Consider the following 27861-nt stretch of genomic DNA (forward strand, 5'->3'; position numbering starts at 1 on the left):
GTTGCTGCAAATGGCATTATGGCATTCTTTTTTATGGCTGAGTAGTATTCCATTGTGTATATATACCACCTCTTCCGAATCCAATCCTCTGTCGATGGACATTTGGGTTGTTTCCATGTCCTGGCTATTGTGAATAGTGCTGCAATGAACATGCGGGTGCATGTGTCTCTTTTAAGTAGAGTTTTGTCCGGATAGATGCCCAAGAGTGGGATTGCAGGGTCATATGGAAGTTCTATGTATATATTTCTAAGGTATCTCCAAACTGTTCTCCATAGTGGCTGTACCAGTTTGTATTCCCACCAACAGTGCAGGAGGGTTCCCTTTTCTCCACAGCCCCTCTAGCACTTATTATTTGTGGACTTATGAATGATGGCCATTCTGACTGGTGTGAGGTGGTATCTCATGGTAGTTTTGATTTGCATTTCTCTTATAATCAGCGATGTTGAGCATTTTTTCATGTGTTTGTTGGCCATCTGTATATCTTCCTTGGAGAAATGTCTATTCAGGTCTTTTGCCCATTTTTCCATTGGTTGATTGGCTTTTTTGCTGTTGGGTTGTATAAGTTGTTTATATATTCTAGAGATTAAGCCCTTGTCTGTTGCATCATTTGAAACTATTTTCTCCCATTCTGAAAGTTGTCTTTTTGTTTTCTTTTTTTTTTTTTTTTGTCTTTTTGCTATTTCTTTGGGCCGCTCCCACGGCATATGGAGGTTCCCAGGGTAGGGGTCGAATCAGAGCTGTAGCCACCGGCCTACGCCAGAGCCACAGCAACGCGGGATCCGAGCCGCGTCTGCAACCTACACCACAGCTCACGGCAACGCCGGATCGTTAACCCACTGAGCAAGGACAGGGACCGAACCCGCAACCTCATGGTTCCTAGTCGGATTCGTTAACCACTGCGCCAGGACGGGAACTCCTCTTTTTGTTTTCTTTTTGATTTCCTTTGCTGTGCAAAAGCTTATCAGTTTGATGAGGTCCCATGGGTTTATTTTTGCTCTAACTTCTATTGCTTTGGGAGACTGACCTGAGAAAATATTCATGATGTTGATGTCAGAGAGTGTTTTGCCTATGTCTGTTGCCTTTTTCTAAGTTTCCAGTATCTTTCTGTTGGGCACTAGGCTCAGCACTGACGTTCATCACCTCATTCACTTCTCATGAGAGCCCTGTCTGGGAGAAAATATCAATATCCACATTGCAGATATGGAAAAAAACTGAAGCCTAAAAACTATTAAGTTGTTTTTCCAAAGTCACACTCAACAAATGAGTGGTAGATCTAGAAATACAACCTAAGTCTTCAATCTTGAGAACTCCACTTCACTTTCTCCCTAAAGGAGGATGGACCCAACAGTGAAGGGTTCCAATAAGAATTGAGTGAGAACAGGAGTTCTTGTCGTGGCTCAGTGGAAACAAAACTGACTAGTATCCATGAGGATGCAGTTCGATCCCTGGCCTTGCTCAGTGGGTTAAGGACCCAGCATTGCCATGAGCTGTGGTGTAGGCTGTGGGCGAGGCTTGGATCCTGAGTTGCTGTGGCTGTGGCATAGGCCAGCAGCTATAGCTCCTATTCTACCCCTAGCCTGGGAACATCCATATGCTGTGGGTGCAGCCTGAAAGAAAGAAAGAAAGAAAGAGAAAGAAAGAAAGAGAAATGAGTGAGAACGCACATGCAAATCACCTATTACAACACTTTCTCTAGTTTAGGCTCACAACCAACTACAGGCCATGTACAGCATCTTGGGGAGATGGGAGACACTGTTCATAATTTCAGAGTTTTTCCAAAAGATAAATCTCTGTACTTTCCTGAGGCATATTTGGCAGTTTACATTCACAGGTTTCATGTATTATCTTAAGAACTATCTATCATTTTTTTCCTATGGAAATCGGTCCATTAAGGTGTTATATTGAGAGATTAGATGGAATATAAATATGGAAAGAGTATACCAAGCAGTGTTTGCTACAACTGCTTATTTGTTTCCTCTGTTATTGAGTCTTGCTCCCACGTCTCAGGATATTTCTACACTACATTAAAGGACAGAGCAGTAGATACAATTTCACTTACCAGAGAAAAAACTCCCAATTTGTGCAATAATTCCAAGCTTTTTTCCCAAGATAGTCTATCACTCTCCTGCCCAGATCATCCCATGCATTGTATTTTTTTTCAGTCTTTTATTTTAACATCTAGCAAGTAGAAGATTAAAAACCATTCAGTTCTGCTGATTCTTCCCATTTATTCAATGGGCAGATGATTCACTGTGGTCAGTAAAGGTAGCTCCTACCTTGTCTAAGTTTCACCACCTCTTAACCAGTGAACACTAGAGGGAAAACTGGGAGGTCAGTGTAAGCATCACAAAATATTTTAGCAGGACACCAGGTGGCAGTGCCTCAGCTTTCATTCTTGCTGCAGGCAAAGTGCTAGAACCTGAATATCAAGGTAGGAAAATAGATTTAGATAAAGGATTCACAAAGGAATAACACTGAGGAAAGACATGAAGGAATTCAGAGGTTTACCATGTAGACATTTGGGGGACAGCATTACAAAGAGGGGGCACAGGTCTCGATATGGAACATGCTTGGAGAGCTTAAGGAATAATACTTCCTCTTTTTCAGTGTAGCTTCTTATTCTCCCCAGCACGTTTTTACCTAAGAAACTAACTAAAGCATTCAGCACTGTTAACTGGTTAGTGGATGATTATCTCATCTGCTGACCCTGGGGCCATCTGTACCTAGGATTGGCATCTTCTTTTCTAGTTCCCTTTAGGTTCCAGTTTAAACCAGTAATGTCAGCACCACTGAGACATCCAGCCACCCTGTTCTGGGGCCAAGTGCTTCTCCAAATCCAAGTCATTCACTTTGGGAGACCTCTAATGTGTTACACTTTGGCTGACAATAAAAGTTTGAGGTGCTTTCATAGTTAGGAGAGTTACGTTTCATTTCTCAAAGGTTAAAAAAAAAAGGGGGGGAAGAATAAAACCTGCCTTAGAGGGTTTGTGATATTTAAATTAGATAATGAATCTGAAGTGCATACAACAGTGCCTGATGTACAGTAAGCTCAATAAATATCAACTTTCTATTTTCTAGTAACAATGTTTTTTCCTGCGATGTCCAGGTCTGTGATCTATTACTGCTTTTTCTTTTCTCTATATCAGTTCAATGCTGAAAGCTTCTAGAAAATTTACTTAATCACTTATTTTCCTGGAGACAGTCACTATTTCCCCCAATCCTCTTGATGTCCTATTCTCCTAGTACATAGATACACTTAGGGTGCTGCAGGACACAGATGGAATGCTCAGATGAGGATTTATTTTCATTTTCCTAATGAATAATAGCTTTCTTTGAACATTTATTAGCTATTGAATATCATATTTTTCAAGAGAATCTTCAAGTTTTTTTTCCCTACATTTGAGTCCTTTTCAGCAGTATGCATTGCAAATATAGTTTACCTATCTGGGCATTGACTTTCCATCCTCTTAGCAGAAATTTATATCAAGAACAATTTTAAAATATACTTTCATGTTCTTAAGAATCTAGCTTGAAAGTATGGCCTTAGCATTTCTAACACTCTAAAAATGCTTTCCCTGGTAACTTCTATTGCTTGCTTTGGAGAAGTCAATATCAATCCTACTGATGTTCCCCAGAATACCATATAGAAATTTTCCTAGCCTAGGTACAATTATTTCTAATTAAATGGGACTTTGGTTTTGCCTTCAATGCCTTAGAAATTTCTGCCAAAACCACAGTAGTGTACTTGCAGAGTTCCTTATTCAACTTTATGGAATTTCCCATAACATTATTCTTTTTTTAAAAACATTTTTATATGATTTTTATTTTTACTGTACAGCAAAGTGACCTAGTCACACACATATATACATCCTTTTTCTGACATTATCCTCCATCGTGCTCCATCACAAGTGACTAGATATATTTCCCAGTGCTATACCGAAGGATGTCATTGCCCGTCCACTACAAATGCAATAGTTTGCATCTATTAACCCCAGATTCCCCATCCATCCCACTCCCCCTACCTCCTCCTTGGCAACCACAAGTCTGTTTCCAAGTTCATGAGTGTCTTTCCTGTGGAAAGCCTCATTTTGCCATACATTAGATTCCAGATATGTGATATCATATGGTATTTGACTTTCTCTTTCTGACTTACTTCACTTAGTATGAGAGTCTCTAGTTCCATCCATGTAGCTGCAAATTGCATTATTTTGTTCCTTTCTATGGCTGAGTAGTATTCCATTGTGTATATATACCACGTCTTAATCTATTCATCTGTCAATGGACATTTAGGTTGTTTCCATGTCTTGGCTATTGCGAATAGTGCCGCAATGAACATACAGGTGCATGTATCTTTTTCGAGGAAAGTTTTGTTGGATATATGCCCAAGAGTGGTATTGCATTATTCTTATATAAGCAGCTTGTTTTACAGCAAGTCAAGTACAGCAGTGCGTAGAGGTGCTTGATATGAGCAAAGAGGGTACGGAATGAGTAATGAAAGAGGAAGTTATAAACACCAGCTGCAATAATGTGGTCACTTGCAAAACCAGGAACTATAATAGTTATGAATATTAATTTTTCATTTCCATATAGATATATTTATATACATAAGTATCCATAAATACATCCATGTCAGAATCATTTATAATTCTCTCCCACTTGCCTGCAGATAGTAACCTAAGATGTGCTAATATAAGTTAGTCTTAAATCTTGTTACATCACAATATTTAAGACAGAAGATTTTGGAGAGCGTGTGACTCATGTAGAAGAAAAACATCACCCCAAAATGGATAAATCAACTTGCTTTACTCTTTGCAGGAGAGGGTTAGCTTGTTTTGGGTTGAATGAGGAATAATTGTTATCACATTAGCAGGAAGCACAGTTTTGCCATTGTCTTTATTTGTGTTGTTAAAAGAGGTACAGATGGATACATAGTTAACAAGGAGGCAAGTAAACTAGTTAACAAGAAACTGTAATAGCTTTATATTGTTTCAACTTAACTATGTGGGAATATATTTCTCAGAATTTGCTTCTCTGAATTATTCTAACTTAAAGTTGTCCATGAAAGAAATTTGTGCAAGATTTTGAAGGTGGTTATAATGAAGCTGCCATACTTTTTATGTTCTGCTGCTCTGTGCAGGGCTGCATGGACTATAGCAGCTCATACATGTTGCTGCTGATCAGCTAGCTCATCCTACTGATGAGTCAACTACCCCACTTCCCAGCAAATCTCTCCCTTATCTTCTATCTTGGACCAAGTATGCATGTAGCATGATGGCAAATGCCACTGACTTCCCCCGAAGATCACCCACTACTGTATGACTGAAGGAGTTGAGAGACAGACAAGTTTTAGCATGTCTTTGTGAGTTTCAATTGTCTTCATGGTTCTAGTATGTCCTGATGAGTCACAGTTTGTCCATGTTTTTGTTCACATCCAATTTTCCTCTACAAATGTTACCCCAGCTGGCTGATAGTAAATTTAGGCTTACTACCAGATAGAAAGAGAGCAGCTTTGCATAGGCTCCTACACCAGCTCTAGCATTTACATGAGTTCTGTTCCTCATGGTGTCTCTTATTCTATATCACATGTGGTTCTGCTTCTCTAATTGTACCCTAAGGGACACAAAGTCTCTGAAGAAAGACCTAAGGAAATGATTTTCATGACAATTCTAGATAACTAGTCCAGGTTGGTGATGTGAGCATCTTTAGGTGAAAATGCCACTTTAAATTGTTTCGAGGCAAACTTTCAATTTTAGACACCTTTACATGTATTCTGTATGATAGTTTTAAAATAAAAAATTCAAGAAGAGATTGTAATAGTGGAAAGTTACCCTGAACACCTATTTCAAAATGAGATAGAAAGAGATTTTACTTAGAATTAAATGTTTGATCCAAACCACAGATGAAGCAACCACAACATGACTATTTCTTGTTTGGGGTCTGCAGGTGTGGAGTTCAGCTTGAGTCCTATAGCAGAGGGGCTCTCTATTATTGAGTTCTGGGGTTTTTGTTCAGCCTCTCCTATTGCTTCAGGCACTGTGAGCTCCCAGAGAGCACAGAAGTACGTTGCAGAATCGTTCAGCTGTAAGGCTGAAATGGTGAGACTGCTGGATTTTTGTGCTTTCTGGAAGTTTATGGAGTAGTGGCCATCCTTTGTATTTTGTCTAGAAGAATCCCAAAGATTAAGGTAAATCATCTCTCCACTGGGAGGCTGTTTATACCAAAAAAGGTAGTAATCCCTCTGCGATGTTTCACACTGACAGTTTAAGGTGACTGACTCCCCAACTTGACTGGGTACAACTGGCTGGTCTTGAATAACTTTCTGGGTCACACTGGATCCTGTGGGAAAAATCAGAAAACAGAGATCAGTAGCGAATAAAATAATGTAGGAATTAGACTACCTTAGGACCCAAAGACAAGCCCAGTTGAAATCATAATATGCCTGCTTTCCTGCCATCCCCCTTCCTCCCCAAGTCCACGTGAAGCACCCGGGCCTGTGTGCAGTCCTTTCCCCCTGAACCTTCCCACCATGTGTGGGACCATCCCTACCAGAGAAGACGGAGGCCAGGAAGAGCCAGAGCAGGCTGGAGAGCGGCATGTGGCACGGATTCCCCTGCACAAGTGTGTTTCGTTGTGCCTCAGGCTGAGCGTTCAGTGTCTTGGAGTGTCTGGCAGCTCATATACATAGTCCCTGGGTTCCTGTGTGACTCCCCCAGACAGGAAGCAGGGCCTGTTATGTTCATAGACCACATGGCATATGCACAGATGAGAAAAGGCCTGGCTTCCCACAAACCTTTACTTTGTCTACTTGTCTTTCCCAGGTCGTTATGTTAGGCAGGTCCTAAAAAAGGAAGTGGAAAAAGCAACTAGTATTAATCATTTGAGCCAAGGGGAGCTGAAGACTAAACAAGATGGCATACATTGGTAATTATTCCACAGAAAAATTTTACTAATTTATTGAAAAAGAATTAACTACAGGCTATGGACCCTTCTTGTAATCTACTTATTCACCATTCATTTAACCCATACTTACCTTTCTCCATTTAGCATCTAATGACTCTTATTGGTGGTAATTTATTTAAAATTAAAGTATAGTTGATGTATAATGTTTCTTCAATTTCTGTTGTACAGCAAAGTGACCCTTTATTAAAACTCACAGATGTTCAACTTTCTTGGTGAAAGGCAATCTTATCCAAAATAATTAATGTATCTCCTTTTTTTTCTAGGGCTGTACTAAGGTTTGTCAATAAAGTTATCTTATTTAAAAAAATCAGTCCTTCTGACTTTCAGAATCTATTTAGTTGTTTGTGTTTTTATGAAATTATTACAGGAATAAAATATGATTCTTACGAAATGTGACATTGAGTTTTATTTACTGGCCTTTGAAGAGGATCAGGATATTCAGTCCAGTTTCCCCCACAAGTGGAATTGTATTTATTAAATCATGTGTCTTAGAATTGTCCTTATGTCAAATTTTTCGATCACATTGGTCCAAAGTGTTCAGTATCACTTGTTAGTGGTCCGTTATTTTTCGCTTTGAAATAAAAGTCAAAATGGGTATGCCAGTGCTACAGTGCAGTCCTGCAAAACATGATATCTAAAGGCCACAAACGCTGAGTGCATGTCCAAACCACGGACATTTGTAAATGAAGTTTTGTAAACGGATACACCATCACGTGGGCTGTAGCTTTCAATCTTCCATTTGTATTCACAGTTTTCATGGATGAATTAATATAAAAGAACCAAGGCAAATAGACCACTGGACAAGAACTTCAGACCAGGTCTCTAAAATAGCCAGTCCTTTGATTTTAAGGTCAAAAGAACTCATTAATTAATGAGTGATGTAAGGAGGAGAGTTGATATACAGTTGAGATATCACCTCCTCTGTCCAAATTCACCTCTGAGAGCTGACAGGCAGCCTGGCTTGCAATTATTGGTAGTTAAGCAGAGGAAACCATGAAAGCTCACAGCAGCCTGGAGAGCAGCATGATGGCAGGATTTTGACCTTGCCGAAATGGCCCTGCTCTGTGCTCCTGACGAGTAGGGTGCAATGTCCCTTAGCTGCGTTATAGCAGCTGCCTCTAAAATGCAATTTCTGGCTGCTTCAAGCCTGTATGTGTTAGGAACACAGGTTGGGAGGTTTGGCCTGTCTTAAACAGTGTTCTTTTCATTGTGATGTAATGATAAATGACTACGTCTGGTAAAGGACAAGGCAGAGCTTAATATTGAAGGACCTGTGAGAAGGTGTTTCATTACTTAAAATTTCCAAATTAAGTAAATTAATCTGTGATAAAATCTGCATGGTTTATCTGGAACAAAGTCATGAATCATGCTCTGTTTGCAAATATTCATTCATGTTCTGATTGTTTTCTTGCCACCAATTTTGATTTTATGTTGCAATATGTTCTCAGATCCTTGGCTTCACTGCAAAAGCCAAACAAGAAGCTCTTACCTGTCTTCCCTCTTAGTTACCCACCAGCCCATGGGAACTGGTAACTTCGCAACAGCAAATATCGCTCAGACAAATGCTAACAAAATAGCTTCTGACTTTTGTAATCTCTCCAGTTGTGTACTGCAACACCAAATGGTAATGGCAGTGAAATCATATTCATTTATGATGTAACTCTACTCTTAACTCATTAGCAGTTGTAGGAAGCAAGAATCCATGGGTCCTTTCACCAGATATTTGGCTATGTTGTTGTCATGAGTGCATGTGAAATTCTACAGTTCTTATTTATTTAGCTTTTTAGGGCCACTTTATGTGGCATATGGAATTTCCCAGGCTAGTGGAGAAATTGGAGCTATAGCTGCAGACCTACACCACAGTCACAGTGACAGCCAGAACCAAACCGTGTCTGCGACTTACATCAGAGCTCACAGCAATGCCAGATCCTTAACCCACTGAGCAAGGCCAGGGATCAAACTGGAATCTTCATGGATACTAGTCAGATTCATTACCACTGCGCCACAATGAGAACTCCAAATTCTACAATTCTTATTTTAGCTGTCATGAAGACAAACCTTTCCTAACATGTTTTTAATCAATGAAAACATTAAAAACCTTTAACAGTATACATGATTTCCAAAATAAAAATATTTCCATTTCTTAACATTGAAGGAATAAAAATTCTTTTCCAATTTATCCTTAAATTTCACTCAATGGGAGTTCCCATTGTGGCTCAGTGGTTAACAAATCCGACTAGGACCCATGAGGTTATGGGTTCGATCCCTGACCTTGCTCAGTGGGTTAAGGATCCTGTGTTGCCATGAGCTGTGGTGTAGGTCGCAGACGTGGCTTGGATCCTGCGTTGCTGTGGCTGTGGTTTAGGACAGGGCTACAGCTCCGATTAGACCCCTAGCCTGGGAACCTCCATATGCCACAGGAGCGGCCTGAGAAATGGCAAAAAAGACGAAAAAAAAAAATTCACTCAATGACATCATTTCTGTCAAATTACTAAATTTCTAGCATTTTCTTATGAGGTGTTTCAGCACTTTGTAACAAAACCCAAATAAGAGCAAATGAGTTATTATATGGTAGAATTTCCACTGACTCTTCTTGGTTACTTTATAGAAATCCCCAAACTTACATGTCATATGAGACACAGAATCACTACTGTGGTTCCTGGTCTTCCCTATTGTCCCCGCCACTTACATTCTTGATGACTGTTTTCTGAAAATGCCAACCATGAATTCCTATTTGGGCACTATGTCTTATTTTAATCTTATATATTTCATTGCAATGAAACCTATTCTACTCAGATATGCATTCTCCTCCAAATTAGCTATTAAGCTGCTCAAACTAGTAGGAAAAAAAAATAAGCAAAACAAATTTTGAGAGCCAGGAGAGTTTACGAAGTGACATGTATAAATATTTTTTTTAGTTTAAACTTTAGTCATCATGTTGCACATTTTATCTCCAGGACTTATTTATCTTATAACTGGAAGTTTGTACCTTTTGAACACCTTCACTCATTCCTACTCCCATCATAACCACCTCTGACAATCACCAATCTGTGCTCTGTATCTATGAGTTTGTGTATGTGTGTATCTCTCTGTCTGCGCTCTTGTGTTTTAGGGGCCACATATGAATGATTTTATTCAGTATTTCACTTTGTCTCTCTGATTTACCTCACTTGGCATTATGCCCTCAAAGTTCATCCATGCTGGTAAATGGCAAGATTTCTTTTCTTTTCTTTTTTTTTTTTCACCGCAGTATCTTTATCCATCTGTCGATGGGCACTAGGTGGTTTCCAAGTCTCAGCTATTGTACATGAGCTGCAATGAGCATGGGGCTACAGATATCTTTTTAAACAGTGATTTTATTTCCTTCAGATGTATACCCAGAGGTGGAAATTCTGGATCACATAGTAGTTCTAGCTTTAAGTTTTGAGAAACCTCCATATTGGCTTCCTCCATAGAGGCTGCACCAATTCTTAGTTCCACCAACATTGCACAGCATTCCTTTTTTCTACAATTTTTTTCTTGTCTTTTTGATAATAGCCATACTGACAGATGTAAGGTGATACCTCACTTGCTTTCTACTTGCATTTCCCTGATTAGTGATGTTGCACATCTTCTAATTCACGTATTGGCCATTTGTATGTTTTCTTTGGAAAATGTTTATTCAGATCATTTGCCTATTTTTAAATCAGATTGCCTTTTCTATTGATTCTATGAGTTTTTTATATATTTTGGGTATTAACACCTTATTAGATTAAATTTTCTCCCATTCTATACATTTCCTTTTTGTTTTGTTGATGGTTTCTTTTGCTACACAGTAACTTTTTAGTTTGATGTAGTACCACTTGTTTATTTTCACCTTTTATTGCCCCTTGTTTTGGAGTCATATACAAAACATTATTGCCAAGACTGATGTCAAGAAACTTAATGCCTATGCTTTCTTCTAGGAGTTTTATTGCTTCAGGACTTATGTTCAAGTCTCTAATCCATTTTGAGTTGGTTTTTGTGTTTGGTGTAAGATAAAGATCCAATTTTATTCTTTTGCATTTGGCTTTCCATTTTTCTGAATATCATCTATAGAAGAGACTTTCCCTCCCCAAGTACATACCCCTGGGTTCTTTTTTGTGAATTAATTGACTATGTACTCATGAGTTTATTTGTGGGCTCTCTGTTCTGCTCCATTGATCTATGTGTCTGTTTTCATGCCAATATCTCTCTGTTTTGATTACTCATCTTTTTATAGTACAGTTTGAAATAACAAATTGTGATGCCCTCAGTGTTGTACTTCTTTCTCTAGGTTGCTTTGGCTATTCGTGGTTTATTGTGGCCCTATACAAATTGTAGGATTTGTTTGTTCTATTTCTGTGAAAAATGCGATGACCTTTTAAACAGGGATTTCATTGAATCTGTAGTCTTCTTTGTGTAATAAGATTTTTTTTTTTTTCCTTTTCTATTGCCACTCCCTCGGCACATGGAGGTTCCCAGGCTAGGGTTCTAATCGGAGCTGTACCCGCCAGCCTACACCAGAGCCACAGCAATGCAGGATCCAAGCCGCATTTGTGACCTACACCACAGCTCATGGCAACGCCGGATCCTTAACCCACTGAGCAAGGCCAGGGTTTGAACCTGCAACCTCATGGTTCCTGGTCGGATTCGTTAACCACTGAGCCACGAAGGGAACTCCTGTGTAACACGGATATTTTAACAGATTATTTTTCCAGTCCATGAGAACAAAATATCTTTCCATTTATAGTTGTCTTTTTCAGTTTCTTTAATCAATGTTTTGTATATTTCAATGGACAGGCGTTTCACTTCCTTGATTCAATTTTTCTCAGGTATTTTCTTTTTGATGCAGTTGTAAATCGGAGTGTTTTCTTTTTTTTTTTTTTTCTTTTTGTCTTGTCTCTGAGAGAGTTAAAAGATTCTCCTAATGGAATTTTTGTTGGCATTTATATGGCCTCTTAAGAATACGCCTCTCAAAGTCATAAGTAATAAGTGTTCTCTTCTTCATTCTATAAACTCTTTGAGCTAGTCAAAACTGTGGTTGCTGTTATCCAATTTTTAATATTATTTAAAAACCATTAAATACTTTACTCACATGTGAAAGTGGAGAAAGTTATGTAGCAGATAACTTTGTCCTTAGCAATGATAATAAACAGGTATTTCATTGTCCTATATTGTCAGTCTTTCTTCAGGTTGCGATGGCAGAAAGTTGAAATACCTAGCAGTTTTTAATGAAATCCTTTTTTGTTTTTCTAAATAGAAAGTAAGTGCCTCCCAAGAGTGAATAGTGGAGGTTTTGGATAGGAAGTCTGAGAAGAGTGAGAAGATTTAATACAGTCACAGCAGGAATTGACAATGAGAGAGGATTTCAGAGAAAATGACTGCTTTTGGGCATTCTAGTTAGTGAGTCTAGTTAGTGTTGAAGATGACAACAGGTTTCAGTGACCCCAATTTTGCACATTTGCATGGTATTCTTGAACTCTGCTTGCCAAATATGCATTATAAGAAGATAGATATTGATCATTATAAGAAGATAGATATTGAATAATTGGGAATTAATAAGATAATTGGTATTACCCAGAACTGGGTCAAAACAATGAGACTAGGTGCTAAAGACTGAAGGAGGGCCATGGAGTTCAGATGCTATAGATAAGAAAATAAAAGTTAGGAAGCCTCTGAGAAATAAGATGATATTTCTTACTTGGCACATCGTGCAATTGTTTTCCAGTTTTTATTGTAATATTGTTTCAGTATTAATTTTATCAAAAATTTTATTTTGCCACCCATCTCCATCTGCTCATCTTATTCTTCTCCATTTCAGCTTTTCATGCTTTTAGATTGTTTTCTTGATGTTTTACAAACACTGCTTATTTACTGCACATAGGATGATGTTTTCTAAATTTTTGTTCTAATTATTAAAATGAAAAATTTTCAGAAGCTTTCTTCTCCTCTTTGTGCTCAGGATATTTTCTTTCCTATTTGCTTTATGTGTGTATACTTGGTATTTGTTTCATACAACATTCTTACTTCTTACTACTTCAAGTGGCAGGTTAATTTGAAAATCACTTAGTATGTTGCCCATTTCATGCAATTCTGGTGGGACAAATCAGATATTCTTCTAACTTTATATTTGATCTCTCAGATACTCTTAACAGAGTTTATGAAACATCTAAATCGTCAGTCAATATGTACTGCTAACAGTCTCTTCCTGGCTGAATCTATATTATCTGTGGGAAGTAGAAGTCAAAAGACAAACTGTGCCAGTGGAGCTCAGAGTTATTAACTCCTGTTATTTTTCATGTGAGATCACCTACTAATGATAACTTTTAATGGTAGAACTAATGACAGTACTGTTAAAAATACTCATTTATTCTGTAATTTAGGAAGATAAACTTAGGAGAATATTTTGGGTTTTTTTTATTTCTATTTTTAGTCTTTTTTTAGGGGTGCACCCTGGGCATATGGAGGTTCCCAAGCTAGGGGTCCAATCAGAGCTGTAGCCGCTGGCCTACGCCACAGCTACAGCAACACTAGATCTGAGCTGCATCTGTGAACTACACCTCATCTCATGGCAACGTCAGATCCTTAACCCATTGAGCAAGGCCAGGGATTGAACTGTGTCCTTATGGATGCTAGTCAGATTCCTTTCCACTGAGCCAGGATGGAAACTCCAGGATCTGCATGTTTATTACTGGTATGTAGAAATACATTTGATTTTGCATGTTTATCTTATATCCTGTGACCATATAGAACCCACTTAATATTTCTAGGAGTTTTTGGGGTGTATTCTTTGGGATTGTCATCATAGATAATCAAGTCATCTAGAAATAGTGGCAGTTAGATTTCTTTCCTGGCCTATAAGATGTGTTTACATTTATTTGCTTTAGTGCCCCAGCAAAAACATCTAGCACAATGCTGAAGGAGAGTGATGAGAGTGGATACTCTTGTTTTGTCCCCAATCTTAGGGAAAAGTATATAGTGTTTTACCAGTAAACATACTATTAGCTGCTGAAGAAATTCCCCACTATTCCTTTTTCAGAGTTTTCTCGAGGGTTGACCATTGAATTTTGGCAAGTGTTACTTCCGCATAGAGTAATATGATCTTGTGATTCTCTCTCTTTTTTATTTTTTACTCTGTTACTTCGATGAATTCCATCAATTGATTATCAAACATTGAAGAAAGTCTTGCATCCCTGAAAAAAAATCCATTTGTGCTTAATGAATTATTCTCTTATATGCTGATGAGTTCTACTTGTTAATATTTATCAAACTTGTTAACCAACTTTGTGTCTATATTAATGAGGAATATTTCTCTGGAGTTTTCTTTGGCATTGTCTTTGTGTGATTTGCTATCAGGGTAATACTAGCTTCATAAAATGAATGAGGAATTGTTTTCTTTCTATTTTCTAGAAGAAATTGTGTAGAATTTATGCTAAGTTTTGTTCAAATGTTTGGTAAAATCCTCTAATAACGCTACCTGAGCCTGTGGATTTTTTAATTTAAAAGTTCAGTTTCTTCATAGACATTGTGACTTCAGCTTCCTCTGGCTCCTGCTCTGAGGAGAGATGAGGAGGAGCTGCACCTGGGGCCCACAGTGAGGTTTGGGGACAGGCAGCAGATGCTCCCAGAGCACTGTGCCTCCGCGCAGAAGTAGGTTCCTGCATCTGCAGACTGGGCGGCCGTGATGTGCAGGGAGCTGTCCTTTCCAGTGTCTCCAAACCGAGCTGTCAATCTGTTCGGCTTCTTCACTTCTCCTGGCTTAGTCAACAACATCAAGAAGACGGGACTCCCCCCAGGCCTCTGCTTATACCACTGAAAGCTGTATAAAGTGCTTGAGGAATTGCAGTATGTGGTGAAGTTCTCTCCTTCTTGTAGGAGCGAGAATTTAGGAATTTGGTTTATCTGCTGTCCGTCCACTTCTGTTGAGAGAAACAGTGGGAGGCATCAGAGAAAGTCCGCTTAGATGTCTATCCTCTCAGCTACTATGGTCTCTCTCATTCTTCTTGTGTATGTTCCTCTTCTCTCCTTGACTCCCTCCCCAACACCCTCTACCTTCCTACTTTTTAGTTTTTGTGTTTTTCTCAACATCTTTACTCTCAATCAGAAAATCTCCTTCCTACAGTTGCCTGCAGATAGATGAGGTGTTTGGAAGCAATCAGGGAAACCCCAGACTCACGGGATCTTATGTGTTGCATCCATAAGATCAACACAGGTATTATGAGTACCATCTTCTTCTTCTTCTCCAGAAAAGAGTTGCTGAATCTGACTGTGTGTCTAATGGATTTTCTTTGTATAAGCTTCTTCTAGACTCAGAGAAACCTTGTGGTATACCACTGCCGTTTGGAAGGAAAGGGGAAAGGAGTGACTGCAATTTGAGTCAGCCAATCAGACTTACCACTGTTTCACCCATCTTCAGAAGGGGGGCAGGGGTCTATGTTTTCAGGTGCTGCCCCCCTGTGGTTGGATCAAAAACTGCTGATTTTAGGAAGAGTTCCTTACACAGTGCTTTCTAATTCAAGTGGTACAATTGTTTGTCAAGGCTTGGAAAGGAGTTAATACACACTGATATTGTTTGACGAGGAACAATTTGCCATTTAAAAATGGATTCTTGGATTTTTAAAACTAGAGCATCAGAAGGAAATAAAATTTTTCTTTTGCCATTTCCAATTTAATCAGAATTGTGTAGTATATGTGTCTCTGCATGTGCTAATGGAATGTATTAGGTCACAGGCATTTTAATAAATGTGGAAAAGCCCATAATTTATCTTTAGATGGCCTGTGATCTCGAAATGGAAGATAAAGCATACCTGTTTCTCTGTTGTCATACAGATTATCGTGGTTGTAAATTGTTCAATTTTGAGCTCATATTTATTTACTGTCTCACTACATTACATTTACACATAATAGGGATTTTTACAAAATAACATAATTTGACATATCAAATTATCAGATATGAATTTCTATCAGATATGAATTTCTCTAAAAAGACTTCTTTAAACAAAACTCTTGGATGGGTGTTCTCATCGTGGCGCAGCAGAAACCAATCTGACCAGAACCATGGGGTTGTGGGTTCAATCCCTGGCTTCGCTCAGTGGGTGAAGTGTCTGGCATTGCCGTGAGCTGTGGTGTAGGTCACAGATGCTGCTTGGATCCTTTGTTGCTGTGGCTGTGGTGTAGACTGGCAGTTGTAGCTCTGATTTGACCCCTAGCCTGGGCACTTCCATATGCCACAGATGTGCCCTCTTGGATGGGATACTGGTATGACTCCATGGAACTTCAGAAACTCTCACTTAACAGCATTTGTCAACCTATATTAGCATGACCTGCTAACTGTGGGAACTGTCTTCATGTATCTTGAGGGTATGTACTGTGTCATCTTCAAGAACTGAGCTGTCCTATGTAGTAGCTTCTACTTTAACTCTAGCACATGAAGCTACTTAAATTAAAATTAAATGTAATTACAGTTTTAGTTTCTAAACCATACCAGTCACATTTCAAGTGCTCAGTAATGACAATAGGCTAGTGGTTATTGATTAACGCAGATATAGAACATTTCTACCATATCAGAAAGTTCTATTGGTCAGTGAGCTCTAGAATATAGAATCTGTGGAAATAAGGATTTTGTTTTCTGTTTTGTATCACAAAGTCCCAGATGTGAGGGAGTTCCCACTGTGGCACAGTGGGTTAGGAAGCCAACATAGTGCTTGTGAGGATGTGGGTTCAATCCCTGGCCTTGCTCAGTGGGTTAAAGACCCAGCATTGCACCCAGCTGCAGCTTAGGTCAGAGATGCAGCTCAGATCTGGCATTGCCATAGCTGTGGCACAGGCTGGCAGCTGATCTCTGTTTTGACCCCTAGGTCCGCCCCCACCCCAAAATTCCCAAATCAGACAACGTAACACACATCAACAGAATGAAGGATAAAAGCTACATGATCATCTCAATAGATGTAGGAAAAGATTTTGACAAAATTAAATATCCACTCATGATAAAAACTTTCAACATACTTGGTATAAAGGGAATATAATGCAAAATAATAAAGGCAATCTATGACAAACCCAGACCTGTCATCGTGTTCAATAGTAAAACTCTCAAAGCTTTTTCTATAAGATTAGGAACAAGAGAAGGATGCCTCCTCTTGATACTCTACTTAACACACTACTTGAAGTCCTTACCACAATAATTAGAAATCAAAAAGAGGGAGTTGCCGTCGTGGCGCAGTGGTTAACGAATCCAACTAGGAACCATGAGGTTGCGGGTTTGATCCCTGACCTTGCTCAGTGGGTTAACAATCCGGCATGGCCGTGAGCTGTGGCGTAGGTCGAAGATGCGGCTCGGATCCTGCTTTGATGTGGCTCTGGCGGAGGCTGGCGGCTACAGCTCCGATTAGACCCCTAGCCTGGGAACCTCCATATGCCACAGGAGTGGCCAAAGAAATGCCAAAAAGACAAAAAAAAAAAAATCCAATTTCCAATTGAATCAAAAAGAAACTTATACCTAGGACTAAATTTAACCAAGGAGCTGAAAGACCTGTGCTCTGAAACTATAAGACACTGATAAAGGAAATGCAAGACAGTACAAATACTGGAAGATATTCGATGTTCTTGGGCTGGAAGAATGAACACTGTTAAAGTGTCCTTACCTACCAAAGCAATCTACAGATTCAACACGATCCCTCTCACAAGACAGCGTTTTTCACAGAACTAGAACAAATCATCCTAAAATTTGTAGGACCCCCAAAAGCCAAGGCAATTTTGGAAAAAGGAAAAAGAACAAAGTTGGAGATATCACACTCCCCAGTATCAAAATACCCTACAAATTTCAGTAGTCTAACATGTTAAGGTGCTGGCACAAAAGCTGAGATTCAGCCGATGGAACTGAATAGAGAGCCCAGAATCAGCGCCTGGTACATATGAGCAATCTGTGACAGAAGAGGCAAGAATGAGCAACAGGGAAAACACGGTTTCTTCAAAAACTGGTATTGAGCAAAACTGGACAAGTACATAGTTAAGAAGAAAACGAGAACATTCTCTCACAACATGTTCAACACAAAACTCAGAATGGATTAAACTGCAACGTGAGACCTGAGCTCATAAACTCCTTAAAGAAAATACAGGCAGTATGCTTGCTGACATTCATCTTTGCACTATTCTTTTTCCATTGGTCTTCCCAGGCAAGAACATAAAAAGACCCCGAATCTGAAAAATGGGACCTAATTAAACAGAAATATTTTGCAGAGTGAAGGAGATCATTAACACAAAAAAAGGCAGCCTATAGAATGGGAGAAGATGTTCGCAAGTGGTTAGTCAATAGGGGTTATGTCCAAAGTATATAGAGAACTACTACATGCACAGTTAAAACTACACAGAGTTTGAAAGATACACAGAGGACCTGAAGAGGCATTTTCCAAAGAACCATGCAGGTGGCCCGCAGACAAGGGAAAGGTACTCATCATCTCTGATCATCAGGAAGATGCAAGTCAAAACCACAAGGATATGTCACCTCACATCTATACGAATACTATCGTCAAAAAAAGAACAAGAAAAAGAAAAAGAGAAATAATGAGTTTTTCGAAGATATGAGGAAAAGGGAACCTTTGTGTCTTCGTGCTGGGAAAATAAACTGGCACAGCACTATTTAAAACCACATGCAGATGCCTCAAAAATGTGAAAGTATGAGTTCTATATAATCCAGCAATTCCATTCCTGGGTGTCTATCAGAAGAAAATAGAACACGGGTCCAAAAATATATATGTACCTTAAGGTTCACAGCAGCCTTATTTCCAAAAGCCAAGATATGGAAACAACCTCAGTATTCATCCATTGTACACTTATATACAAACACATATACAAAGCAATATTACATAGCCATGAAAAAGAATGGAATCTTGTCCTTTGGGACAACATGATAGACCTGGTGAGTTTTACGACCTAGTGAAGTAAGTCAGGCAGAGAAGGAAAATGCTTCACTTCCATATGACATCTGTAGTGCAGAACAACAGAAACCGACTTAGAGATACAGGGGACAAACTCCTGGTTATTAGAGGAGAAAGGAGGGAGAGGGGGTGAAAGAGGTGAAGGGGATTAAGAGGTACAAACTTACACTGACACCATAAAGACATTATAAGTGTGTAATGTCCAGCCAAAGGAAGGAATGGATCCTGCCAAGGCTTTGACTGTAGCCAGTGAAACTGATCTCAGACTTCTTGCGTCCAGAGCTACAAGAGAAGAAATTTGTTTGAAGTGACCAGGTTCACGTATAAACACTGAGCACATATTTTTGGTGTGCTTGGCAGCACCAGCAGGATGGGATGGGAGGCTTTGCAATTGCCTGTGGGGACGCAGTGCAGTGAGGCAGCCCTGAACATTCTTGAGACAGCCAGCTAAGCTGGAAAACATCTTCATTGGAGTGATCTTTCTGTTCTTTTCGTTCCTTGCACTCGTACCATTTTGGAATCCGGCACACTGTGGCTACATAATTATCTTAACTCTGTCCTCTTACCAGGGACCCTCTAGCTACTAGAGGTTCTAGTGCAGAAGGAGATACAGATTGAGAAGGGAAGACAGAGGCCGAAGTCCCAAATCTGTGGGCCAAAAAGTGTCAGTGGTTAAATGTGTACCAGTGTAGGTGAGGAACAAAAAGCCATGTGAATGCCCTGTGGGGGCCTCGTGGTGGGGCGGTGGCTGGAGGAGGGGCTGAGCCCCTCGGAGGGTTCCTGTACAGGCTGCAGGTGCCTGGGGAGCGCTGTGCTCCCCAGCACAGAGGTACGTGGCTGAGTCTGTGGTCTGGGCAGAGGAAATGTACAGTGAGCTGCGGCGTTCTGTAGCGACTGTCGTGGCGTTTAATCTGCCATTCTTCTGGGTCCCTGCAGGAATGGTAAACAGGTGGCTGAGGTGGCCTCCTGGGGCCAGACGATACCACTGCACACTCCGCGTGGAAGAGGAAAAATTGCACCAGAGCGTGGAGCTGACTCCCTCCTGGAGACTCAGGGCTGGGGGGCTCTGGTCCACATCCATCCCTCTCACACCTGATGAGAAACAGAGCGACAGTCACAGATGAAGGTCATTGTAACCCCCACAGAACCTTGAATGTCCCTCTGGATGAGGAGAAGGATAGAAAGTGTGCAGGACTTGTCATCCTCCCCCCAACCCCCTCAACAGTACAGCAGCTGCTCAGTCCTTGAGATCCCCCTGTGGGGCAGCCCCAACTCACAGCAAACCTGGGCCAACAGAAGCCCCAGCACAGGGCGCACCAGCCCCTTCATGACTCTGCCTTGTTTCTGGGAAATTGTCTCCTTCAGATACACAGCTGAACCCCTGCAGGTTGGGTGTCAGGATTGTTCTGGACAGGTTCCAGTTTCTGTAGCCAATCAGCTCACCCAACAAACCCTGCTCAGGTGAGCCTCAGTGACATGAAGCCCCACCCTTCAGCCCCACCCTGCTGTGAACACTGAACTTAAAAAGTTAGTCTTTCCTTTTCAAAATGAAAAAAGAAAGAGAAAGGGAGAGAAAAAGAAAGAGAAAGAGAGAGAAAGAAAGAGCGAGAGAATGAGAGAGATCAAGAACGAAAGAAAAAGAAAGAAAGAAAAAAAGAAAGAAAAAGAAAGAAAGAAAGAAGAGAAAAGAAAAGAAAAGAAAGAGATGATGGAAGGAAGGAAGGAAGAACAGACGGTAAGGGAAGTGGAATCTAGGATGTTCTTAGGAATCAACGATGTCTAGGATTCTGTCTTCTCTGTACTGTTTGCCTTCACGGAACGTGCCAACTGCTTTAAAAAGAAGCTCAAGCTGAGACCCCGAGTCTTTTAAGCTGCAATGTGCCAGTACATTTGTGTTCCCCTCCCCCTGCAGACTCGGTCACCGTGTCACTCAAAACACAGAATATTTGTCTGAATTGCTCCAATGGGTGGATGTTTTCCTCCAGTGGAAGGAGGTTTCACCCTTCCTGAATTCAGCCTCAAAGTCTTTGATGCCTAAAACAAGGCTGTTTCCACATATGTACTTCAGGAGAAGCTGGAGTCCTTGGTGGGGGTGGTGCATGTACCAGAAGAGAAAAGGTGGAACAAAGATGAGAAGTTGCACCTCAGCCCCAGAGGGTCTCCTTCAGGGACAGTGATGCGGTCGTCAGGCCGGGTCACTGACTGGGCTCCGGCTTCTCCTGAAACATCAGTGCTGAATCAATGAACCTGGCTAAAAGGAAAAGTCCCAGTTCAAAGGCAAACCAGAGCAATGTCCCATGTGTGGCCAAGGGAGTACAATGGCACGGTACTCACTCAGGAGGAACAGGAGCAGCTCAAGCATCAGGGTGAACACTGAGATCGTGGTGGGGCAGCAAAGAGACAACGAGCTCCTTCCTGGGCGACTCCCCACGAGCAAAAGTCTGATGACCAGGGAACTTGAACCCAGGTTGCTTTGAGGGTGAGGAATGACAAGGTATGTACCTTTCTTCTTCCAAGGGACATTATGCTGACCCTTAGAAAGAGAGGCTGCCTTAACAAAATTACCTGCCTGTGGATTCTGAGATGCTTCCCATGTCATTGAGCAAGAAATGTTGTCAGAATATCTCTTTACACTGCAGGGCGGGAAAGTGTTTGTGAGCCTGTTCTGACCTTTTACAGAAAAGGCATTTTCAGTTTACACACCAGCGCCCCCTAGGTGCAGATCCAAGGAGAAATTCACTTTTTTTTTTTTTTTTTTTTTTTTTTTGTGGAAACTTGCTCACCTTCTTCCTGCACTGTGTGTAGGTTGAATTTCAAAGCATTACAAATATGTCCAGAGGAGGATTTAAGTTTGTAGCCCCTGAAACTTATAAGATTGGCCTTTTAAAAAAACATACAATTATGGATTAAAAAATTGGAGAGCGTATACTTTTCAGAAATAAAAGCATTACACATTTCAGGAAAGGAATACCACCAACAGCATAAATCTACAAAGTTACATGATATGTTACTACTTATTTCCCAAACCCATTTCTGTAATTTTTTTTTTTTTGCTTTTTATTTTTAGGGCTGCACGTGAGGCATATGGAAGTTCCCAGGCAAGGGAACAAATCAGAGCTACAGCTGCCAGCCTACAGCACCTTTCATAGCAACACTGGATCCTAGCTGTGGACGACCTACACCACAGTCCATGGCAATGCCGGCTCCTTAACCCACTGAGTGAGGCCAGGGACTGAAGCCGAATCCTCATTGATACCAGTTGGATTTGTTTCCACGGCACCTTGACATTTTCTTCAGTGGCTAAGCTATCATTATTTTGTCTTGACTGACTGTCTTCTTTGTGCATTTTTTTTCACTTTTCTGATTAAATTTATTTTTTAGACTCAGGGAAGGAGTCTAGGAGGCACATGTTTTTCTCCACACAAGGGTCAGGCAGAGGGCATGGAGGTGGGTTCTGTTCTGTGAAGGCCCCATAGGATCCTGTTCGTGTGTGTGTGTGTGTGTGCGTGTGCGTGCATGTGTGTGCGTGTAGACTGGGACTCCTTTGTGCTAAGCCTTGTTAGGCAAGAGGAGGCAGCAGTGAAGAGCATATCAAAGGCACCCGATGCAGTGGGAAGACAAAAAAGCACATAAGTGGATTTTTAAAGACAATTTTAATTTGCAATAAGCACCATGAAGACAATAGAGTACTCTGTTGAGATGGACAGTTACTGCTGAGGTGAGGAAAGGCATCAGCTCTCAAGAGGCTATGGAGGGAGGGCTCCACCCTGACACTTAACTCTGCAACCCCAGGCAAGGTACTGAACCTCTCGCATGTCCTTTTCTCTAAGTGGCCGGGATCTTTCTGCTGGGCGCTGGGCTCAGCACTAGCGTTCATCATCACTCACTCTCATAAGAACGCTGCCTGGCAGACACAACCAAATTCCACACTGTAGATATGAAGAAACCAAAGCCTAAACCCCACTGAGTGCTTTAGCTGAGATCACTCAAGGGATGAGTGGTAGATCTAGAAATACAGCCCAAGTCTTTGATCTCAAGCACTTTGCTTCACTGCCTCCCTAAAGGAGGATGGAGGGACCCTAGCATGAAGGGTTCCAGTAAGAACTGAGTGAGAACACAATCAATCACCTAGGATAGGAGTTTCCACTGGAGTTTCCAGTGGTTAAGAGTCCAACGGCAGTGGCTTGGATTGCTGTAGAGGTGCAGGTTCAAACCGCAGCTGGTGCAGTGGGTTAAAGGATCTGGCATTGCTTCAGCTGCAGAGTAGGTCACAGGCTGTGGCTCGGATTCAAACCTTGGCCAAGGACCTTCCATATGCCATGGGTGCGGCCATACGTTTTTTTTTTTTTTTTAAGTAACTACCTTGGATAATACCCTCCCTGCCATATTCACTCAATACGCTGCAGCAATGCAGAAAAGCTTGGTGAGTTTGGGAGACGCTGCCTGAAATTGCCAAGAATTCGATCCACAAGATAAAGCATGATATTTTTAGGAGGTGCACTTAGCATGTTTCACAGCAGATTTGAATATTATCATCTGTGTCCATGGTCTATCATGTTTGTAACTGTTAGTGGGAAATCAGCTCATTAGGGCAGCATATTGAGAGACTGGGTGGCATATGATAATATGGAAAGAGTATTCTATGCAGCATTTGCTACAACTCCTTATTTCTTCTTTCATCCTTGAGTCTTGCTACCACTTCTCAGCCTATTTCTATACTACAAGAGAGGCCGGAGCAGTCAACACCATTTCGCTTGCCAGAGGAAACATGTCCCATCTTCTGTAATCACTTTGAGCTGTCTTTTCAAGGTAGCCTATTAGTCTCCAGCCAGTATCATCTCCTGTCTTTTATTGGTCATTTGAAGTCAATCAGCTTCACATATGGCAAGCAAAAGACAAAAGGAAAAAGAAAGAAAGAAAGAAAAAACCAGCCAGGCCTCCTGCATCATCTCTTATGATTCCTGCCTCAGGAAGTTGACTGCCTGGATCTGCTGCCAATGGTAGTTCCTGCTATGACCAGGCTTCCCCACAATGTCATCCGTGAACACCAGAGGGCAGCAGGGAGGTGCGCTGAAGCATCACAAAATACTTCATTCAGCAGAACACCAGATGCCAATGCCCCAGCTTTCCTTCTTGCTACAGGCAGTGAGTGTAGAGCCTGATTCTCAAGGAAGGAAAATATTAAGATGTAGGTCAAGGGCCCACCCTGGGGTGACTTTTGAGAAAATACATGAAGGAATTCAGAGGTGCGCCATGTAGATGTTTGGCGGGGGGGGGGGGGGTGCGGAATAGCATTACAGTAGAGAGGGCCAAGGCCAGGGGCACAGGTCCTGATAGGGAAATGTGCTTGAAGTGTTTAAGGACTAACATCCCGTCTTTCACTGTAGCCCTTTTTCCCCCAGCACACTATTCTATGAGAGTCTTGCTAAAGCATTCAGCACTGTTAACTGGTTAGGGGGTGATTTCCTCATCTAGTGATTCTGGGGCAATTTATACCTAGGAGTGGCATCTTCTTTTCTCGTTCCCTTTAGGTTCCAGTTTAAACCAGTCATGTCACCATCACTGAACCATCCATTCAGTCTGCTCTGGGGCAAGGGCGTCTTCGTAGTCCGCATATTTTCCATTAGGAGTCCCCTAAAATGCTACTTGCTGGTTGAAAGTAGAAGTTAGAGATGCTTTTCAACTTAGGAAAGTTATGTCTTATTTCCCAAATTAACAAGAACAACAGCAACAACAAACCCTAGGAACAATAACATCTCTCTCATAGGGTTTGTGACATTTAAATGAGATGACGCAGCTGAAGTGCCTACTACAGTGCCTGAAATATGGTAAGATTAATAAACACCAACCTTCTGTTTTCTAGTACAATCTGCCTTTCTTTCATTGTCCACATCCGTGACCTGCTAGTGCTTGCTGTTTTCTCCACATCAGTTCAATGCTGGAAGCGCCTAGGAAATTTACTTAATCACTTCCTTTCCTGGAGACAGTCGCTCTTTCCCCTGTCCCTACACGGTCCTATTCTAGTACACGGATACCTACTCAGGGTGCTGAGAGGACACAGATGGAACACTCGGATGAGGTTTTACCTTCTTTTCTCCAAGAAGAATAATATCAAGGTCTGTGTGTATTTATTAGGTATTGGATATGATGTTTCTGAGTTGCATCTCCAAGACTTTGCCATTCTCTTTAACTGTCTTCTTACCGATTTGTATAAGCCTTTACTCTATTGTGCTCTTGAGTCCTTTTTCGGAAATAAGCATTGCACATATAGTGCACCGGTCTGCCTTCACTTTCTATCCTCTTAGCAGTGATTTTAAACAAAGACCATTTAAAAATAGGTTCCTGTTCCTAAGAAGCTGGATGGAAAGTCTTATTTGTTTATTTTCACTTAACACTTGAACAATGCTTTTCCTTGGTGAATCCCATTGCTTCTGATGTGAAGTCAGTATCCTGCTGACTGATGTTTCCCAGAACACAGTATATCAGTTTTCCTAGGTATTGGCAAAATCGCTTCCAATTAAATAGTCCCTTGGTTTTGCCTTCGATGCCAGGCAAACGTCTGTCCAAACCGCACTCGCGGACTTGCTGAATCCCTTATTCATCTTTATGGCATTCCACAAGGCATTACTCGTCAATGAGGAGCTTGTTTAATAGAAAGTCAAGTAGAGCAGTGAGGGGAGGTGCTTCCTGTGAACAAAAAGATTATGGAATGGGTAATGGGGCAGGTAGTTATTAATACCAGTTACAATAATGTGGTCATTTACAGAAACAGGAAGTATAATAGTTACGAAAATTTTTTCCATTTTGATATGAATATAATTATGCACATATCAACCAGCTTTAACTCCCCTCTCCTGCTTTCCTGAATGTAATAACCCAAGACGGGCTAATATGAGCCAATCTGTAGTTCTTCGTTATTTCTCAGTCATTAGGATACAGGAGTCAATGGGAGCATATGACTCATCAGAAAAGAAAAGAACATCACCCCAAAACGGATAAATGAACTTGGTGTACTCTTTGCAGGAGAGGTTAGCTTGTTTCTGATTGAATGAGGAATTATTGCATCATACTTGAAGGAAGCACAGTTTTGCTTTTGTCTTTATTTGAAAGTTGTTCGAAGAAGTACAGATGGAGGCCAAGTTAGCAAGGAGGATACTGACGTTTACACTGCCTCAAATGAACTACTTGGAAATACATATCCTAGAATGTGTTTCCCTGTGTAGTTCTGGGACAGGTTTGGACACACAAGACATTTGCGGAAGATTTGGATGGTACGTGTGATCTGGCTCAACTGCAGATACAAAGATGATAGCTTTTCATAGACTCTTCCCCCAGCTCAAGCCATTGCATGGATTCCTATCCTTATAACTAATTACTTATCCTGTGTCACCTTTGATTCTGCTTCTCTGACTGTACCCTAGTTGATGCAAGGCATAAGCGGAAAAGACTACGGAAGTGATTTTCCTGACGATGCCAGAGAACTAGATCAAATGTGTGATGTGAGCATATTTAAGTGAAACTGCCATTTAAGTTGTTATATGAGGCAAGCTTTCAACTTTAGACAAGTGTGCACGTGTTCTGTACAATCGCTTTAAAGTCAAAAAGTCAAGACTGAGAACGTATTAGTAGAAAGTTACTCAGGACACCTGCTCCACATGACATGGTAGGAGCTGTAATTTAGAATGAAACCTTCTCATCCAGACCACAGATGAAGTAACCACAGGACAACCACTTCTTGTCTGGGGTCTGCAGGTGTGCATATAGGCTTGGGTCCTATAGCAGGGGGCTCTCTCGTGTTGAGCTCTGGGGTTTTTGTTCAGCTTTTCCTATTGTTTCAAGCACTGTGAGTTCCCAGAGAGCACAGAAGTATGTTGCAGAGTCTTTCATCTGTAAGGCTGAAATGGTGAGGCTGATGGATTTTTGTGCTTTCTGGAAGTTTATGGAGTAGCGGTCTTCCTTTGCATTCCAGCCAGTAGAATACTGACGAATAAGGAAAGTCATCTCTCCACTGGGAGGCTGTTTATACCACAAAAGGTAGTAATCCCTCTGCGATGTTTCATACCGACAGTTCAAGGTGCCTTCCTCTCCAACTTGCCTAGACACAACTGGCTGGTCTTGAGTAACTTTCTGGGACACACCGGATCCTGTGGGAAAAATCAGAAAACAGAGATAAGCAGTGAATAAAATAATGGAGGAATTAGACTACCTTGGGACCCAAAGACAAGCCCAGTTGAAATCATAATATGCCTGCTTTCCTGCCATCCCCCTTCCTCCCCGAGTCCATGTGAAGCACCCGGGCCTGTGTGCAGTCCTTTCCCCCTGAACCTTCCCACCATGTGTGGGACCATCCCTACCAGAGAAGACGGAGGCCAGGAAGAGCCAGAGCAGGCTGGAGAGCGGCATGTGGCACAGATTCCCCTGCACAAGTATGTTTTGTTGTGCCTCAGGCTGAGCGTTCAGTGTCTTGGAGTGTCTGGCAGCTCATATACATAGTCCCTGGGTTCCTGTGTGACTCCCCCAGACAGGAAGTAGGGCTTGTTATGTTCACAGCCCACGTGTCATATGCACAGATGAGAAAAAGTCTGGCTCCGCACAAACCTTCACTTGGTCTACCTGTCTTTCCCTGGTCCTTAAGTTAGTTAGGCAGAGCCTGACAAGGGGCTTGGAAAAAGCAACTAGTGCTAAAGGTTTGCGCTGAGGGGAACTGAGGACCAAACAAGCTGACATACTTTGATAATTACTCCGCAGAAAAGTGTTGCTCGCTGATTGAAAAGAGATTAATATAGGCTCTGAACACTTCTTGTAATCAACTTACTGGTCATTCATTCAGCCTGTATGTACTTTTCGACATCCAGAATCTAATGACTCTTAAAAACTCATAGACGTTTTATCACCTGTATAGGTTCCCCATCACTAAAGTCATGGTACAGGGTTACTTGACCTGTCTGTATTCCTCCTTTGCACACCT

General features: G+C 41.1%; 1 protein-coding gene and 3 gene segments (V, D, J or C); all 4 read right to left on the bottom strand.

Annotated features, from left to right (window-relative positions):
* LOC102165399 lies at positions 5861–6714 on the bottom strand. The segment is given in 2 exon segments: positions 5861–6336; positions 6547–6714. Coding segments are annotated over 2 exon segments (510 nt in total).
* Positions 14163–15307, bottom strand: LOC100519848. The segment is given in 2 exon segments: positions 14163–14879; positions 15137–15307. Coding segments are annotated over 2 exon segments (438 nt in total).
* LOC106504483 lies at positions 18798–21627 on the bottom strand. Its single transcript, XM_013978238.2, has 2 exons — positions 20171–21627; positions 18798–19985 (listed from the first exon to the last, which is right to left on the bottom strand). Exons 1-2 carry the CDS (start codon positions 20220–20222, stop codon positions 19486–19488), a joined length of 552 nt encoding a protein of 183 aa, XP_013833692.1. The 5' UTR covers positions 20223–21627; the 3' UTR covers positions 18798–19485.
* LOC102165645 lies at positions 26652–27413 on the bottom strand. The segment is given in 2 exon segments: positions 26652–27037; positions 27248–27413. Coding segments are annotated over 2 exon segments (420 nt in total).

The sequence above is a fragment of the Sus scrofa genome, chromosome 7 (genome assembly GCF_000003025.6).
Source record: "Sus scrofa isolate TJ Tabasco breed Duroc chromosome 7, Sscrofa11.1, whole genome shotgun sequence".
NCBI classification, from domain to species: domain Eukaryota; kingdom Metazoa; phylum Chordata; class Mammalia; order Artiodactyla; family Suidae; genus Sus; species Sus scrofa.

Bases quoted from the DNA above. Each gene is read 5' to 3' on its own strand.
- LOC106504483 (XM_013978238.2), bottom strand. From the start codon at position 20,222: ATGAAGGGGCTGGTGCGCCCTGTGCTGGGGCTTCTGTTGGCCCAGGTT. The intron at 19,986-20,170 runs GTGAGTTGGGGC...GTTTCTCATCAG, and splicing joins TCTGTTGGCCCAGGTTTGCT to GTGTGAGAGGGATGGATGTG.